We start from the raw sequence: 20,667 nt of genomic DNA, 5'->3' as shown, positions 1-20,667 counted from the left end.
CTCGTCAGTTATAGCAATAACTGGCTCTGTGCGTTGATACCGATATGGAAGAGTTCTATTGGCGTTCTGTTGCAGCGCACTGGGTTAGGTGATCGATCATAATATAGGCTATACTGTAGTGTAGGACATCTGTCCACATCACATCCACACATGTTATGATGTTTGTATAGCTACAGCTACAAATATGAAATACCACCTCCTCTATGACTATATAGCTCATATATAGCTCCATTCTGCAGCTATACAACCTCTGAACCTCTGCACCAAAACAACATGAAAGCCCCTCCTCTCCCTCTCTCACTCTCTGTTCCAGGATTTCTCGTGTTCCGTCACCCTCGCCGTTTAATTAGTTGTAGGCCTATTAGTTTCCCATGATACATCCTACAACCTTTCCTGTTTAATCTCACTTTCTCTTCCCCCCCCCAATCTCTCTCCCATCTCTTACCCTCACTCATTCCCGAATTCTCTCTCTCTCTCTCTCTCTCTCTCTCTCCCCCCCCCCCCCCCCCCCCACCACTATAGTCACCACCATGCAGTGCTCACCACATCATCATAAACATCTGTATCAGTATACAGTCAGGCGAACATGTAAATATCATGCCACGTGTTTCGGGAGCGAGGAGGACTACAGGTTGCCCTGTGTAAACGAGACCACCCCCCCACCCCCCTCACCACCGCCCACTATTCGGGTGGCGGACAGTCAGGGGCTGCAGCAGCTTATGAACGACACACAGCTGCATCATGATCGCAGCTTGACGCCGTTTCCATTGACAAACATTCCGGCCGCAGCTGCATTTCCGTTACGGACGGCGCGGTGCGTGGATCTGTGCAGCCTGACGCGCAAGCACTAGCAGCTGCAGAGATCAACCTCCACTTTAACGAATCTGTTGATCCAGTCGGTCATCACCACACATAAGCTACACCTCCCGCTCTCCCGGGACCAGAGCTGGGACAGAAAATTGGTTCGCTCCCGCGGGCGCTGGCTATGTGAGTTTTTTTTGTGTGTACGTGTGTGCCAAAGCCAGCGAGGCAATAAGGAACGACTCGAGGCAGCAGCAGGAATTCACGGATTTTGTTCAACCACTTTCACGAGGCGTCCGACCCCGGACAGCGAACCATGGAGGATTATTATTCATCTCGTCGGTCTTCTGGACAATTATCGTGGACATCTGCGACCGCGAGACTGCAGCAGCAGCGGCCAGTGAGTGATGCCCACTGAGCCGTACGTGGGTTTAGACACCCTCACCCAGCCTCGCACCCACATCACCCAGCAGCACCGTCCGGAGGAGACATCATGTCTCGGGCAGCGGCTATCGCCAGCTCCCTCATACGGCAGAAGCGGCAGGCGAGAGAGCGCGAGAAGGCGAACGCCTGCCGAGGCACGAACAACAACAGCCCGAACAACACCAAAGGCACCAGCGAGAAGCCCAGCAAACTGAGCCTGTTCTCGCGCGTCAAGCTCTTCGGCCCGAGGAAGAAGCGGAAAAGAAAGCGACCGCCAGGTCTGGTGGAAGGGGTGTGGGGGGAGGGGAAGGGGCTCTCCATCACTCACCATCACCACCACCAGTGCCACCACCAACATCACCATCACCATCATCATCATCATCATCATCATCATCACCACCATAACCACCACCACCAGGTGACTCTGTGCACATCAACATCATTATCATCAGTTCACCATGTACTTATACCAGCATTAGGCCTATCATCATCGCAATGAACACCAGGTCTGAGGGGGGGGGGGGGGGTAAGAAAAGTCGAGAGAGTCAACATCACCTTCAGCCACTTCCGTACCATCATCATCACAACCATCTCCTTCGCCATCACCATTGCCTGCATGCATGTACACACAAATTGTCAGAATTCGTCACAGCTTCATCCCACTTTCAACGACAGCTGCCGGCTGAATGTAGATTAGTGTGAAAGACAATGACAAGAATCATGAATCAGAAATATTGACCACGTTATGTTCACATTTTGATGACGGCATGGATGGCTGCTGTGCTGTTCCACACGCAACACTATAGCAGACATCACCTCTGAATCATCTGCTTTCCTAAAGGCATTACTGTCGCAGCAACACGTATTTCAGTGCTCTGAGCGTATGACCTGTGGCTGCATGGAGATGTGACAGATACTGGCAGGTGTAAGTGATAACTCTTAGCTAAACCAATATCAGAGGAGATGAAGCGGCTAGCATTGTCAGTCAGCTGGCAATTTAGCTGTCAATTTATCCTTCATTGCTCTGTATCATGTGACGGGTGGGAGTGAGTTATGGGTGTATAGCATCCAGCACGACCAGCAGGCTTCCAAATGTCAGAAACACAAACAGCTGCTCTCCTCAGCCACTTCCTGCTCTCCTGCGGAGTGCTGGATTTGATCCATAACACCACATGACATGCAGTGAAAGGACACACATACTGCTCTCTCCTCTCAGCTTCAAACATCATTGGTCTCATGATTTTCCAAGCATCTGTGATATTTAAAACACCTTGCGTTCTAAAGGATGGGTCTGAAAATAACCAGGGACCCCTCTCTCATCCAGACAATGAACCCTTTGTCCTCCTTTCTTCGGGAAAAGGTTACAAAGCATCAAGACCAGAGCTCCAGCACTTGTTTCCCTAACAACACATATCCCGAGGCAGTGAGGGCCCTCAACTCCTCCTCCTCCTCCTCATCAGTTCACACAATGAACTTAATTTAACCGCATGTTCCCTAGTGGGTTTTTCAATGCACCATGCACTTGTGTTTTATTTCTCTTGTTAGAGATTTTTTATGTTTAGGCTGATGTGTATTTGTATTGTATCGTTTTATCTACCTTGAGTACACACAAAAAAACAAATTCATGTTTCATCGAAATGGTACTAAATTATTCAACCTTGAATCCTCTCCTGTCTACGTATAACTCATCTTGATTTTCCGTCTCTTCTGAATGCCTCTCTAATGTCCCTGCTTTTAACTGACTTCTCTCTCCTCTCCTCTCAGAGCCCCAGTTAAAGGGCATTGTGACCAGGCTATCCAGCCGTCAGGGATTCCAGCTGCAGATGCAGCCTGACGGAACCGTCGGTGGAACCAAGGATGAAGACAGTACCAGCGGTATGTCAAACCCTGGTACCTTAAACATGCCGCCCACACTTTTACTGTGCAGATTTTCAGTTAGCCCGTAACATTTTTAGGATATCCACATGACTTTGGTTGGGTTGTACGGCGCCCCAGGCACCCAGGCTCAACATACTGCCCTGCTTAAGTCTCTTTGAACAAGGCTCAGAAATCCCCCACAATCTCGTATACCTCCAGTCCACATGAAGGTGGAGAATTTACCTCTGCGGCTTGACACAGTTTTTCTTATGTTTTTATTTAAATGTGGGGTTATCTTCTTTGCTTGCACTTGTATTTCTAGAAGTAGCCATTTTAGCTATGTTAATGTTTCTAAGAATTTTGAATGCACATAAAAAAAATTGTGCATTTATATAGCGCCTTTATCCAAGGCGCTTTACAGAGATTGTGCATTACATTCACCCATTCACACACACATTCATACACCGATGGCAGCGGAAACCATGCAAGGCACCAACTAGCACATCGGGAGCAATTAGGGGTTCAGTGTCTTGCTCAAGGACACTTCAACAGTAACTCTGGGGGAGCCCGGGTTCGAACTGGCAACCTTACGGTTGCCATCCAGGCACTCTACCCCTGAGCCACCGCCGTCCCCAGACCCCAGACCCTTTGCAGCACTAGATTTGAGCTACGGACGGCAGTGAGCTGAGCCAGGAGGTAGAGCGTACATTTGGGAACCGGTTCGATCCCCGGCTCATCCTCATTGAAGTGTCCAGTGAACCAGCTACGGTTCAATAGTTTCTCTGTTTAGTTAAGATTGGTTAAATGCAATGAGGACAAATTCTCGGTATGTGTAAATGTACTTGGCCCAACACCCCAAGAACAACTAAAGCAGACACAATTATTATTATTATTATTATTTATCATTAATTATCTCCTCCATTTTAGCTTGCATCAGACCTCCAGACAATAACTCCCTGAGTAAAAAGAAATTTCTTCAATCCAATAAAGCACCCTGGACACAGCCACTGCCGGAGGGAAGTGTTTCACCATGCTTCAATTACAAGCTATGAGCTGTGACCCATGTAGGACAGCTTTTGAGAAGGAATAGAAGTGATTTGATAAGGTGTCTTCCTATTGTAAAACGCACACCCGTGTGAAGTGAGGGGCGCTCTTATCATCGTATACATCATCATGACGTAAAATAGACACTATGCTATTTGCTCAGACACTATGACGTAAAATTCTCCATTCATTGTCAAAGGGAATTTAATGTTTGTGTTGTGTTTGTGAACGTACACAAAAAGCTGGATATAGGAGGGGCTAGCACCCCTCAAATGTGATACAACTTATATATTGAAAACATATTTAACACTCTTTACAGTGAGGGGCCGGGCTGTAAATACAGTAATTACACAACAGACTGCTTCTTATAAGCAGTGTAGGTCGTTAACCCGAATGTCCTCCCTCGGATTTGTTTTTCATTTGGCAAGAGGTCAAGGCACTTCGGCAGGACATGTCATTACTGCTGGTCTAGCTGTTATTTTATTGAATGGCTACTCCATCACTGATGGGGATTACTTTCATATTCATGTACCATTTTATGTAGACAACGGAAATGTCATGCAACCCGGGGGAGTGATTAAGCATCACTCCAAATGGCACAACACATTCATCAAGAACAAATATGATAATTAATTAACCTTTGGACTGCTTTAGCCCAGCTGCCAAGAGTGTTTGCTTTGCAGAATATCAAAACAGTGCATATTTGCATGCAATTGAAATTAAACGACAGAATAATGAATACATAGAAATCATTCCACAAGTGTGTGTGTATGCGTGCGTAGTGCCTGCATGCCAGTGTGTGTGTGTGTGTGTGTGTGTGTGTGTCTGTGTGTGTGAGTCTGTGGAAAAACAGAATACGCCAGAGCCTGAAAGTGACATGTTATGCAATCACCCACACGATGAACATCTTATCGAACATCTTATCATGTTACTCCACCATGATATTCATACTGCCTTGAGTGGATTTGAAAGGATAATCCAATTAATTCTCCATCTAGCCAGTCATGACAGAGTACAAGGTGGACTAATTGAGTGTAACAGAACACATCTGCCTTCTCCACCAGAATCGTTACAGAGCTAAATATGTGTGATAGTGACTACATGCAATTCGTGATTAAACCAGGGGTTCTCAAATGTTTCGCATTTCAAAGATAACTCTGACAGTATACAAATGGAACCAAATGGACCCGTTAAGAGACCATTTGGTGACTATTTTTATACTGTCAGAGTTACAGACTTGTAACGGGCCATTTAGAACCCCCTCAAGGAACCCTGACAGTCCCTGGACCCCACTTTGAGAGCATTAAACCTTAATTCACTGCACAGTGCCTGCCTGGTATGTTAATATATGAAACTGATAGGCTTCTATACATTGATTGGATTTGATGGGTTACAACAAAAAAACACAGCTCATCTGCTGAAAAAACTTAAGTGAGGTGCTGGAGTATAATGAAGAAAAAATAAAGGGAAGCAGAGTTTCCCTTTATTTTTTCCCCATTATGGGTTACAGCTACCCAAGACACTGACGGGAAAAGCGCGATTCCATAGTTAACTGCGACTTTCTGTCACAATAAAATGTGTCCTACACCTTTATGCAATGAAATGGAGTTTAAAACAGATCATAGTTTTTATCTAATTTGAATGGTGAATTCAGTGAATATATTTTTTATCCTCACTGGCACTGGATAAATTCCAAACAGTTTGCTACAGTATTTTGTAAATAACCTGTATTAACACATTTGATCCTGTTGACAGGTATACTCGTCCTGATTAATTCATTTAATGAATTCATTTGCGGGGCGCTTTTGACGAGTAGGCTTGTCTTGAGGCGTTTGATATCGCTATAATACTATTTTCCATTGTTTTAACAGCTCCGGTTGCTGTGCACTGTTGCTAGGGCCCCGCCCGCACCCTTTCTGTATGACCAACCACATTAGCTTCTGTTTTAGTCGCGGCCTTTGCACCTCATTTTAGCTCGCTAGCATTGATGCTATGCTTTAGCATCCAAGATGGAAGCCAAAAGCGGACGCGCGTCATAGTGGAAATCACCGGCACCCAAGCGCCATACCGCTTTCGTCCAGCAGGCGGCACTCATTTGTTAAAATAGGCGGGCGGACGGGCCTTTGCCATGTCACTCTGACTCAGGCATAGGATAAACAAACAAGATACTGTACTCTATAGGACCATCGACCATGTCACTGACTCAGACATAGGATAAACAAACAAGATACTGTACTCTATAGGACCATCGACCATGTCACTGACTCAGACATAGGATAAACAAACAAGATACTGTACTCTATAGGACCATCGACCATGTCACTCTGACTCAGACATAGGATAAACAAACAAGATACTGTACTCTATAGGACCATCGACCATGTCACTCTGACTCAGACATAGGACAAACAAACAAGATACTGTGTGACTCTATAGGACCATCGACCATGTCACTCTGACTCAGACATAGGATAAACAAACAAGATACTGTACTCTATAGGACCATCGACCATGTCACTCTGACTTAGACATAGGATAAATAAACAAGATACTGTACTCTATAGGACCATCGACCATGTCACTCTGACTCAGACATAGGATAAATAAACAAGATACTGTACTCTATAGGACCATCGACCATGTCACTCTGACTCAGACATAGGATAAATAAACAAGATACTGTACTCTATAGGACCATCGACCATGTCACTCTGACTCAGACATAGGATAAACAAACAAGATACTGTACTCTATAGGACCATCGACCATGTCACTCTGACTCAGACATAGGATAAATAAACAAGATACTGTACTCTATAGGACCATCGACCATGTCACTCTGACTCAGACATAGGATAAACAAACAAGATACTGTACTCTATAGGACCATCGACCATGTCACTCTGACTCAGACATAGGATAAACAAACAAGATACTGTACTCTATAGGACCATCGACCATGTCACTGACTCAGACAAAGCCGATACGCCCATATAGGCAGGAACCATTTGTGCATGGCTGTGTTTTCTGTAAAGAAGATAGTTTTGATTTGCATTATTGTTGCTTTACTCTGCTAAATTGCTAATAAAAAGATACAGTGGGCCTAATCTGAACCTTACATTATATCATTTCTGATTTACATGTGATGTACCACTAAACCTTGACTTCACTGCGGGTCCTGAACAGCTTTGGAAGAAGACCTTTTCTGTGTTGGAACTTTCACCACCTGTGCTACATTGATATTGATGATGCATTTTTCTCTTCGCCTCCCTGTGTGTTTGGTCTGCGTGCGCGTGTGTCTACACATGTGCGTGTGTTATGTTGTATGTGTGGCTGTGCATGAGTGCACTTGTTGTGTTTGCTGTGTGTGTCCATGTTCTTTCCATGCTCCATGTTCATTCGTGTGTGTGTGTGTGTGTGTGTGTGTGTGTGTGTGTGTGTGTGTGTGTGTGTGTGTGTGTGTGTGTAGCTGTGTTCAACCTGATCCCTGTGGGTCTGCGAGTGGTGGCCATCCAGGGCGTCCAGAACAAACTTTACCTGGCCATGAACAACGAGGGTTTTGTCTACACTTCTGTAGGTACACACACACACACACACACACACACACACACACACAAGTAGTACAGGCTTATACTGTTTAGTGTACACCCATCATCATCATCGTGTACACCCATCATCATCATCATCATCATCATCATCTACACTTTAAACATGGAGAGCTTTCGATTAGATTAGATTAGATTAGATTAGAAAGATTAGAAACAAAAATGTAAGTACTGCATGGGAGCTGGTTCCAGGCTTTAGTCTAGACATACTATTAATCTGACTGTCATTAGACCGACAACCTACCTAAAACCCCAACCTAACCCTAACCCAACCTACCTAAAACCCCAACCTAACCCTAACCGCAGGCACGGGAGCAGCGCATGTTCAACCGCATGCCCGACTGTTGTTTGCGCATGTCGGTCCGTTGGTGTGTCTAATCTGCGTCAATACTCAATAGGAGCTGATGGTGCTGTAAATTGGGACATGAAGGGGCGAAAATGTTTTTTGTCTGGGAGAGGCTCAACAACATAGTCTTTTCATTATTTACCTGCACCTGAGATTTCTGTTATTGAAAGATTTTGAAAAGAAAAGAATATGAAAATAAGCCATCGACCAATTAGCCCTTCGCTAAACCCCACCCACTACACTCTGCGATTGCAAGCTGTCCTTCTCAGCCATTGAGATGCATATTAAATGATGCATATATTTAAATAATCAAACATTTAAGTAGCAAGAACTTCAAAATGTCTTGGACAAGTGCATGACATTATTTAAATAAACTAGAAATACAAGGAAATATTAGAGGGAGAAACATGTAAGACTACAGTGATTAGTATTATTGCCATCATCTGGGTGTGTCGTGTGACTTTCCCGACGTTAAGCTGTGAATGCAAAGCCATGCAAAAATAACACTGACAGCTAAGAGGTGACGAAAGCTTGCCATCCTTAGCAACGGTTGCTAAACTATTGGGATTGACATTGGACAATCGATTCTGGGGTGGGGTTTAGCGAAAAGCTAATTGACTTACTTGTATATTGATGGTTATTCGTTAACAAACGAGACATTGCGTTTTTCAGAAATAGAGATTGCACTGGTGACATGGCATGTAAGTTGGGCCATTGCTCAAACGACGCAGGTCCCCTTGGGATGTTTGTGTTGGACATGCTTTCTATTACCATCGTGGGAATCCATCGATTACCTTCATGCTTCAGCATAAGCCTCGTTGTCCAAGACCATTATTTTTGAGTAAATGGGGGAAAAAAAGAAACCTGCGTTCCAATGGACCCAATGTAGTTATTATTTAGTCATAAGCTCTTGTTAATACTTTTCATTGATTAAATATTTATAAAACCCCCAGACAGACTTAACCACTTTCACTTTTGTTTCAACGATAGCTGAAATGGCCGATCTACAATGTAATGTATTTGTGGAGGAGGACATACCAGGTTTCTGCTCAACAGCAACGCTAAGCCCATAAGCCTGACTTCAAGATACTCATGGGGGATGACTGCTGTTGAAATGTGCATTAGTTCTCCTCTACCCTTAAATTCACTATCTCCAAAAATAAAATATACTTCCTCTGTGAATTGGGCAACATTGTTTTAAAATCATGAAAGTCTAAGTCTATCAAAAATTTAACAAACATCCAAAAACTTGAGTTTGTCATGAGTTCAGTACTGTCATTTATACAAAGGGATGGAAGCTCTTATCATCACTGCACGTGTGTGCATGACAAGATGGCGTAAGGCAAAGTGCATGCATTGTCTAGCCCTATACATCCTCTGGCAGGTGATTAGTTGTTGTTGTTATGCAGGGGCTGTTGGCTTCAGTCAGGATATTGATGTTTTCAGTGTTGTTATCTGACACGCACGCATGCACACACGAACACATTCTCTCCCTCTCTCCATTTCTTTGCCTTCAGGCACCCAACGGCGAATCTCGTTTAAGATCGTACACACACACACACACACACACACACACACACACACACACACACACACACACACACACACACACACACACACACAATGACCAACAAATCCTTCACATATAATTTGTACAGACATAGTGGATGACTGAACGAGAGAGAGAGAAAAAGAGAGACAGAGCAGTGCCACTCAATCATTTTCCCCCGGCAACCTGGGCAATGGTTTCTCTCGGCAGGCTTGTTGGTATTCTGGGGAGGAAGCTTGTTACCATGGAGATGCAGGAATAAGGAAATGCAAATGTCAGTGGTCCGAAGTTGGTGAGCTTCATTCTGTTATAGATGAACAGCCTGGTCTGGGGAGTCATTGAGTGAGGGGACAGATAGAGAGATGAATGGAGAAAGGATTGCATGGATCTATCAGAGCATACAGGTGCTGGAATCTCTTGGAAAGGCTTTAGTTGGAATGGTTTCTTTAAGTTAAGAATGTGTGTGAACAATTCTTAACAATAATAATAATAAATGCAAGGAACTAGTACCCCGAACCAGCGCAAAACGAAGATAAATTCATAAAAACAACCATTCCTAAAATACGCTGTATTTTATGTACATAAAAGTATAGTCAGGCTTCGGAATTAGTTTTTGCAAGAATATGCTTGAATCTTTGTAGCTTCAAAGAAGCTTATAGCAACAGTTGTGCTGGGTAATGGAAGGTTATTCATTTATAAACCCCAAGTCGTTTGCAGTAAAATGTTTCATTAATGTTGCATTAAGCTGCGGTTGACCACAGTCATAAACAGTTTAACATACACAGCAAAACGTACACTTGTTCTAATGCAAGACGATGCATCCATCCTTTATCTACCACGCATCCAAAGTGGGGTCGTACAGATAGCTGTTACAGCATACTTTCCTCGGCCACATTAGCCCAGCTCTAACTGGGGCATCCTGCAGTGTTCCCAGGCAGGCAGATATAATCCCCCCACCTCGTCTTCTTCGGTCTGCCCTGTGTGTATCCTTCTAGCTGGATGAGCCTGGAAGACCTCCCTCGGTGAGACGAGAGGGAGGCGTCCTTACTAAATGCCAGGACCACCTCAGCTGGCACCTTTTATATGCAACAGAGTCTCTACACCGAGTCTGTCACGGATGACTGAGCTTCTCACCTTATCCTAAAGTCGATGCCAGCCTCCCTCCCAACATAAAAGAAATACAATACCGTGGTTAGACATGAGATACACTGATAAAACACTAATAAAAGTAGGAGAAATGGTAAAAGGATTATTAAAAAAAGGCTTTCTCATTCAAGTATGTTATGAGAAGAGAATTAAAAGATGGTACCGAGTTTGCCGGTCTCAGTTCCAGATCTGAGAAGGATGGAGGCACGAAGGCACGTTTTGTATGCATGCAATTGTAAGAACAGCCACGTCCTCTCTCTCTCTCTCTCTCTCTCTCTCTCTCTCATTCTTGGCTACTCTCTTCTCTGGTTAACTCCTCTCATTTCTCTGTCTGTCTCTCTCCTACTTTCACTCGCCAACAAAACCCTACCTCCCCTTCCCACCCCCACTTCTCCCTCTTCTCCTTCCAGGAGCATTTCACCCCAGAGTGCAAGTTCAAGGAGTCTGTGTTTGAGAACTACTACGTGACCTACTCCTCCATGCTGTACCGACAGCAGGCCTCGGGTCGCGCCTGGTACCTGGGTCTCAACAAGGAAGGTGGAATCATGAAGGGAAATCACGTGAAGAAGAACAAAGCTTCCGCACACTTCATTCCTAAACCACTCAAAGGTGAAAAGAATCTTGACTTGAATGATACCAGAGGTAGAAAAAGGCAAACCGAAAACTGTTAGCTAAACAATTTGACAAGAGACACAAAATCCTTACCGTTCCCACTTTCTTTTTACCCCTCTTTCGCCATTATGCCAATTGTCTCCTTCCCACACACATTTCTGTGTTGTCACACTGCTGTTGAAGCTACTGACTCGCCTGCCAGTGAGGAGCCCCCACCTTCCCGCCAAACACTCCTTACTGACAGGTGCCAGCCCAGCCTGTAGGATTGTGTAGTGACAAATATCACCCCACCCGTCCGGCTTCCCTCCCCTGAACATGGGCCAATTATGTTTGTGTATAGAGCGTCGCAGTCCCGCCCCCTCGAGAGACCCGGAAAAGAAATCGCCGTTCATTTTCCTCATAGACTTTTCAGAAAATATTTATTTAAAGACGTTTACGCCGCGGACAAAGCCAACTCTTGTCGTGACAAATCATGACAATAAACACAATGTTTTGGGCCAAACAAATAATTAGAAAGTAGAAAAAAACGGCAGGTTACAAGATCAGGTTTTGTTGTTTTTCTTCTTATAAATTATTTGATCGGCCCAAAACATTGTGTTCATTGTCATGATTTGTCACGATCCGAGTTGGCTTTGTCTGCGGCGTAACCGTCTTTAAATAAATACTTTAGGAAAAGCCTATGGAGAAAATGAATGGAGAACCATTTCCTGGGCCACTCGTTGTTCTGAAAGGGGGAGGGACTGCGACGCTCTATAGGCGCTCGACATAGCCAGATGCACAATGGTGGATTTGAACCCACGACCTCCGCGGTGGTGGGCAGTTACTTTACCACTGCATCACCCCAGTGCCTCAATTCCAATGTTTTTGATATATTTTTGATATGATATGTATCTTTAGAAAATAATGTAACACTGCATGATACGAAGCACAAATGTGAAACTATGGAGCATGCATATTCCCAGTCAGTATAGCATCTTGACTGGATGTTATTGGATGTCTGCGGAAATGTACATTACAAAGACATCTACATAGAAAACTGTGTATACAGTTAAAATACAACTGTATACTTCTGCTAAGCTTCTCCTGGGGCCTTGACCGTTCATATGTAATTGGCCTGTTTGTGTGTGTGTCTGCATGTGCACGTGTCTGTGTCTACGTGTACACGTGTCTGTGTGTGTGTGTGTGTGTGTGTGTGTCAGCGAGTGAGAAAAACAAAGGGGGACATGGGACAGGTAGAGATTTTGTTTAAGCTAGTTGTTTTTGCTAAATGTAATTACGTAATATACATTGATTTGATTGCAAAGTTGCAATGTGACACAAATCTGCTATTACTAATCTCTTTTATTCTATTTTAACAATACATTTCGTAGTTTTGTTTTATTTCACAATTATGTTTCGCGTGCCATTAAAGCCATTAAGGCAAAAGAGACACAGACAGAGAGAGAGAAAGAATAAGAGAGAATAAGACAGACAGACAGACAGACAGACAGACAGACAGACAATAAGAGAGACATCTGCTTGCAAGGAGTTTGGTCTTATACGATCAGCATAAAGAAGACCAACGTCATGGGACAAGATGTTGAAACTCCACTCTCCATCTCCATTGACAATCAGACTCTGGAATAACACCTTCACTTACCTCGGATCTGCAATCTCCAGCGACCTTTCACTCGACACAGAACTGAGCACCCGTCTTGCGAGAGCCGCCACAGTGATGGCCAGGCTGACACAAAGAGTATGGTCAAACAACCATCTATCTAAGCACACAAAACTCCAGGTCTACCAAGCCTGCGTCCTCAGCACCCTGACGTATGGCAGCGAGGCCTGGACCACATACACCAGACATGAGAAACGGCTTAACAGCTTCCACCTGCGTTGTCTACGCCACATCCTGGGAATCTCTTGGCAGGATAAAGTTCCCAACACAGAAGTCCTGGAACGTGCTCACTTCACCAGCATGTTCACCATGCTGAGCCAGCGCCACCTCAGGTGGCTTGGTCATGTCCACAGGATGGACCCCAGCCGGCTCCCCAGAGCCTGTCAACAGGCTCCAGACCTCTTGGTCGCCCATGCTTGCGCTTCAAGGACGTTTGCAAACGTGATATGAAGCAGGCAGGCATTGACCACAACAACTGGGAGGAAGCTGCAAAAGACCGTGGCGTTTGGAGGCGGACTGTCGCTGCAGGAACTCGCCCTGCCGAGGAAAGGCACATCTCCTTGCTGCAGGTGAAGAGACAGAAAAGGAAACTGCGTGAAGCAGCCCCCACTCCTGTGCCAGTCCTCTCTCGTTTTGTCTGCGCCAACTGCACTAAAGACTGCCACTCCGGAGCAGGGCTGTCCAGCCACTGACGGACGGATACCTATGAATTTGAATTTTAAAAGCTCTTTATTAAAACCACATCTTTCCAATTCAGCTTATATTATTACAGCAACCAAACCATAGGACAAAGAGAGAGAGAGAGAGAGAGAGAGAGAGAGAGAGAGAGAGAGAGAGAGAGAGAGAGACAGCAAGAGGGAGAGAGAAAGACAGACAGAGGCAGAGAGAATGGGGTGAGGGAGAAAGAGAGAAAGCTCACAAGAGTTCAGCTGTGTGGTGTGAGACACTGGCACACAAGTAGATAAATAACACTAGTGAGAAAGAGTTCAGGAAGCCTCTCTGACTTACTTTCTTACTTACACGGTAATAAAGTATGCGTTGAGCATTTAAGCCCTATTTTATACTTTGCGTATTCATAAATAGCCGATTTACGAGCTCCCATTGGTAGATCTGCTATTTGCAAAACATTTAGAAAAATATTTGTAATAATAATATTAATAATATAAGAAAAAACCTTTCCAGAAGAAACAGTGTGCAGGGCTCGTTGTGTTGGTAACCAGAATGTAAGAATGTTGCTAGTGTTAAGAATGTTGTGAAGTGTTGATAAGTATCAATAGTAGCCTACATGTAAGGGTGTTGATAGTGTTAAGTATTGATACTATATTGATAGTGTGTTCCCAACTTCCCACCAAAAGATAAAATGCCGTTCTAGTCGCTTGAGTCACTCCACTTCGGTCATCATTGAGGGGGGAGGTTGGGAGCATTGCCTCAGTTGTTCGATGCAAGGTGTTTGCATGTAATCACGTCGCTCAAATAAATATTTTATCTTTTGGTGGAAACGCATCTTAAGATTGATAGTGTTAAGTATTGATAGTGTTAAGTATTGATAGTGTTAAGTATTAGTAGTGTTGGTAGTTTTAAGTATTGTTATTTTAAGAGTGTTGATAGTGTTAAGTATATTGATAGTGTTAAAGCTGCACTATGTAACTTTACTGTTCTATCCCGGATTTGAACCCGGGGCCCCAGTTTTTCATTTACCACTGAGCTAATGGAGCCTGTCTGCTTGCTCAGGGGAGAAATTTAAATTTGTGTCAAAACAGAAACAGAATTGTGTCAAAGGTCATCTCAAACCAGACACAGGATCTACATTTATATAAGAGTATCTATCAATTGCACAGCTTAGATAATTACATCTTAGCATTCAGCAGATTTGTTGTTACATCTTGATATATAGAATATATATGGACGGTAAAGATTCATGGTGTATAGACTTTACAAAAATGTGTGAACATTTTTATGATTTCATCTGGCTCCACTGTTGGCTAAATGGCATTTTGCCATTCAAACTATTGGGATTTTTTTGGTGTCTAAAAGTTAAACATCTAAAAAATATACATCACAAATACAAATAAACATTTTACAGTTGGAACAGAGTTTCTAGCTAAAAGTATGAAGGTAGATAGGTGTAAAAAAATGGGCGGAATACAGGAAAATAAATAATAAAAATTAGTGAAGGATAACGTGTGGCTCGCTTAGAGAGGCCACAATAATCTCATAATTAAAAGTAACAGAAGTATTTTAATAGGAGTTGAGATGCTGAATTCAAAGGCTGTCTCTTAGAACAGTGGTTCGTACAGCTTTACTTCAGTGTTGCCAACTCTCGCGAGAAAAATAAGAAACCTCACCTCCAAAAATGTGCCCAAAACAAGAAGCCTTACCTTGAAAAATGAATAGAGAGCCATCTAGAGCCCGAAAGCTGTGCTAGCAACCGTTTCCTTTCACCAGCACTGATTCATTTGAATATATTGGCATATCTGAAGTGGGTGAAATTATTTTTTCCGTGCACGCTCCATCATGTTTTCGTGAGAACACTAGAGATAGAGCAAGAGCAGCTGAGAAGAAAATGGAGGATAGAAACAAGTCAAACAATCAACAAAAAGTAGTGTGCAGTTCATGAGACCAGTGTAACAAGTACGGGTCATAGGGACATAGGGACATGCGTCCGGGCAGTTCGGTTTCCCAAACCATGTAGGGACACGGCCTGACGGGACACTTTTGATGGAACTATTGTAGAAGAGCTCGAGGATGCAGGGTATTAAACTAGACTCCAAACGTCTTCAGACAACGGATCCAGTACAGCCGCTGCAGAGCCTTTTTCACCACGCGCGTGGTGTGCGTGCCTCGCTTGAGAATGAGATCCTCATCAATGTGTAGTACGCACCACGCAGAGAAACGTCCATATCAGCACCTTGGATGAAGATAGGCGCGTGCTCTCTCTTTGGCCTCCTGCATTCCACAATCTGCAATTGGTCATGTTGACATTGACTGCGAGGTCGTCCTCCTGACACCAGAGTGCCGCATTCGTTTTTCCGCTTACATTTCTTTCAGTTAAAACAATTTTAAAAGTAATTGAAAATAAATAAATAACACGCCCCCCTCACACATTAGGAGGACAGTATCAGTCACCAGAACCAGGGACGTGTGTTTTCAAAATGGAGTTTGAAGTTCACTGGGCTTATAAAGGAGGGTGGATCTGATAAAAATAATTAATATTTATTATCTAAATATTGAATCAAGCAAAAACCTAAATAGGCGTTCAAATGACCCTAGAAGTGTTAGTGTGAATTACCCCTTTAACCGGAAGCCAGATGAAAATCATTTGACTCAAATGACTTGACTGGATCAACAAAGTTCAAAAGTTTAAGGTAAGCTGCTAGCATACATTATGTATTTCTAAATTGTTTGTAGGCTACATTGTATTGTATTAGTATTACAAGAATATAAGATTATAATTCTATGGATTAAGCTAATTAATGTATTAGTTTACCTGGAGCTCCTTAAGGAACAACTGTAACGTTTGTTTTTGCAAATTAACTGATGACAGAATTTGCATTAATCAGTTACATGTCTCCAGAGTTGTCAAATGTTTTTTTTTAAGAAGAAACAATTGCTCAGTATGTATTGAGTTTACACTTCCTCTTTTCTATCTTCGTGTTAATGCAAACATTTCCTGTTTATTTCAGAAATGTGGATAGCTCCAATTGTGGAATGTACCTACAGTGAGTACAATTACTCAAGTACTGTATTTAAGTAAAATTAAGGTATTACTTTACTTACTTATTTTTCGATACTTCTACTCCTACTCTACTACATCTCATCTTTACATAAAATCTGAGTATTTCTAGTATCACTGAACAAATCAAATCACACATCACACATAACAAAAACAAAACTATGACTATAGGATTCTTAAAACGGTTTATCTTTTTAACAAGATTGAGCTAACTTGTTTGGCCCTCCTTTTGGAGAGGCCGGCCATTTTAAAGCCCCTCACAACAACCAACTTGTGCCCTAGGCTGCCAAAGATATAAACAAAAAAAGAACACAAACATGCACGCATACACACGCACGCACACACACAGAGAACCAACTATACATAGATAAACATACTATCATACTATATTTTTCTTGTATTTTAGCAACCTGCAAGACGTATTGTGAGTCGACATGTAGTAATCGTATCTTGGCGGAGTTGGCTCAACTGGAAAAGGAGAGCGAAAACATCACAGAGATCACAGCGACTATGCAGTGTCAACAGAGGACAACACGGGTAAGTTATGTAATTGTTTGTAAATGTAAAACAGATCATTTTCCCTTCCATTTTTTGTGATCCTATTTCAGTGGATGATTTCCGTGGGTTCTATATTTGACAGTTGCCGGAGACCAAGGTTGAAGCTGTGAGGACAGACAAAAGCGCTTTGCAGCCAACCACAACCGCACAGCTACGTTCTGATGGGGAGGACAGTGACAAAGACGGAAAGGCTGCATGGGTCATTAGACCACCTCCATCAGAAAGGAGTACGGAGGTTTCTGCTTCGTGCCAGAAGCACCGGAGGAGGAAAGAAACGGTCCCTCGTTCCAGCCATCACCGGCCTGTTCACCAAAACACACTGCGTCAGGGAGATGTATTTTTTAAGCTGTCCCCTTTTTTGAGGGTATTTTTTTGGGGGGCGCTAATTGTTATGGTTGGCGCATTTTTGTAGCTACGGTATAGGCAGCTGGTCGGTTGTCCATTTTTTTTATAAAATATCAGGTGCTACTGCTACTCTTGTTTTGTATTGAGGGTTGCATTCCATTAAACTTCCAGCTCCAGTTTGCCTCTCAGTGCGTCTGTGACACATCCTATGGTATAAAACGTCTGTCCTCGCCTTCTTCACGTATCCTTGATTCAGGGCATTTCATTACAGGTGAACAACATTCAGGAAACATCTGTGAAAATAGCAGATCTACAAGCTCACAACATGTCTCACATTGCAACACATAATAGCTCACAGCCAATCCACAAGTTGTGAGCACTGTGGGTCGGCTATTTTCAGCGAAAATATCCCTCATGTAAATGAGGGGGCTAGTATAGAACCCTGGTGGACTACGAATCAGGTATAGGGAATAATTGCGGTTCATTTATATTGTATTGTTTTTATTAATTTACGTTTAGTTGCTACGTTTTTTATCAATAAACATATGACTGAGGTTTCTGCCTACTTGTTTTGCTGTGTGAGATGGTGTGCGTGCGTGCATGTGTGCGGTCGGGGGTTGGTGGGGCTGATGAATCACATCTAGCTTTGTGCATGACTGCTGTGTGTGTGTATTGTTATAGTAAATAACCAAAACATTATGTTACACAATAAGTATGATGATATATGCATCTAATATTTTTTGTTGTTTTGGCTTGTTTTGCAAGGTTAAGTTTGTATGTGGGTGGGCTAGTACATCTTAACTCTATGTGACACACAAACTCCCAAAAGTATGCTTGATGTACAGTAGACTACGCGTACATGTTGAATACATCAGTGGTTCTCAAAGTGCGGTCTGGGGACACCCAAGTGGTCCTTGAGGTGGTTTCAGGGGTCCCCAGCTAAAGTATTGGTAGTTGGGAAGCAAATGGACCTTACAGCGCTGTAACTCTGAGTTATGGGAGTCCGTGGCCTAACGTATAGCAAACTGGGGGTCCTTGAAATCAAAACGTTTGAGAACCATATAACAATCAGAGCCATAAAATGTATGTCTGAGTTTTGTTAAAGAACTAAAAGAAATAAAGGTCCTGTAATTATTTATACTTTAACCAAACTGTATAGCAAAACTGTTTATTTTTAAATTAAATTACAATATCTTTATCTGACGTAAACTTGATCAAACAAAATAATAATTCAATTCAAATGAACGATCAAGATTAAAAAATACAAACGTTAATGTTCAAACTCCTTCAAAGTCCTTTAAATGTCTCCGATGAGTCGTAAAGTTGTAGATCTATTTTCCAAAAATCAAGTAATCCATAAAGTCATCAAATAAAAAGGCAATGCATTGCTCAAAAAGGGGGAAAAAAGTATATTCCTCACCCAACCTTCAAGTAAGGAGGCCACAGCAGGAAACCCTTAAATGTTCCTTGACCAACCTTTTCTTCTTCCAGTTTTCCGAACCCACTACTCTGTGGTTCATCAATTTCTGTAGAGTCTCTTTGACAAACCACCAACTGGCTGCCTCGCTTCCTGTGCTTTTATAGATGTTCCTGGTATCTATTGCTAACATGCTTTTCCCCACAGCTCCCCCTATGATCAAACCTTAACAGAAAATGCATTACATATTCAACTACACTAAACAGAACATTCTATTCTGCACACTACATTTCTGGGTTAAATTGAACCATAATTTAACCAATATATTCCCTTGTTATCACCCAGTATGTTACAGTATGTTTAATTTTCTTTCAATACTCATACCAGGACAGGAAATACATTTCTTCACACATGTATGGCCAACCACCACTTGGAATACATGAGTGTAATTATTGTCTCCTTCCATGCTCTGTAAAAGGGGTCTCTCTCCAGTGACCCTATTCATGCCAAGGAGATCAAGCGTCCAGACTTATAGCATGTTATGTAGACAGCACTATAATTGCATTGTATGTAGTCATAGCACATCATAGTACATATGTATAGCATAGTAGTATATATGTATAGTTTATATGTATAGTTTCATTATATAGATATTCCACCGTTACTTTCTTAGCTAACGCATGTTTCATGATAAATTATTTTTATGTGATGTATTCCCATGCTTGTTTTGTTCTTGCTTAATGTAAGTCGCTCTGGATTAAGAGCTAAATGCCTAAATTGTAAATTGTCCATAGTACGCAACGTGTACTAGGGAGTGAGGCTGTGTTGCAGTTTCTACATTCATTTACATTATTTTAACAGTCTGTTATTCTTGTCTTGTGTGTGTGTGTGTGTGTGTGTGTGTGTGTGTGTGTGTGTGTGTGTGTGTGTGTGTGTGTGTGTGTGTGTGTGTGTGTGTGTGTGTGTGTGTGTGTAGTGGCTATGTACAGAGAGCCGTCCCTCCATGAGTTGACAGAGTTCTCCCGGTCGGGCAGCGGGACCCCCACCAAGAGCCGCAGCCAGTCGGCTCTGAACAACGGAGCAGGGAAGATCCCTAGTAACAATGACTCCTCCTAGCAACCCCCACCCCCAACACACACACACACACACACGAGCATACTGTACATGTGCATGATCACACACATGCAAACATGCACATGTGCGGTATACACACTTACAGTATACACACATACACACACGAGTACACTTGAACAAACATGTACAGACACATTATGCACATACACTAGCACAAACATACACGTGTGTACACTTGCCCTACCACACACAAGCGCATGTGCGCACGCACTCACGCACGCACCTACACTACAATATATACACACACAGATCTCAGGCAGACATGCCCCACACATCAGGCTACTGAGGAGCAGGAGGAAAGAGGAAGAGGAAGGAGATCCCTTACGGACCCCACTGTGATGGACTGTGATGTAAATAAACAGAAAAACAACAAAATAAGGACAATCAATCCATCTGGAATCCGCTACTCTGGCCTGCAGAAGGATCAGGAGCCATGGATC

The 20,667-nt window shown here is 43.0% G+C and overlaps 2 protein-coding genes across 2 annotated transcripts in view; both read left to right on the top strand.

Annotated features, from left to right (window-relative positions):
* Positions 1–20,667, top strand: part of ubtd2 (ubiquitin domain containing 2) — a 393,205-nt gene that overhangs the window by 136,988 nt on the left and 235,550 nt on the right. The window lies entirely within an intron of this gene.
* LOC310856550 (fibroblast growth factor 13-like) lies at positions 1,295–20,209 on the top strand (the record flags this gene model as incomplete). Its single annotated transcript, XM_083762021.1, has 5 exons — positions 1,295–1,502; positions 2,989–3,099; positions 7,595–7,698; positions 11,182–11,380; positions 20,070–20,209. The coding sequence occupies 5 exons, from the start codon at positions 1,295–1,297 to the stop codon at positions 20,207–20,209; spliced, it is 762 nt and encodes a 253-aa protein (XP_083618147.1).

Source organism: Protomyctophum parallelum (genome assembly GCF_964188405.1).
Source record: "Protomyctophum parallelum genome assembly, chromosome: 1".
Classification (NCBI taxonomy): Eukaryota; Metazoa; Chordata; class Actinopteri; order Myctophiformes; family Myctophidae; genus Protomyctophum; species Protomyctophum parallelum.
Note: the sequence above shows the minus strand (reverse complement) of the source record. Positions and strands in the feature narration are given on the sequence as shown.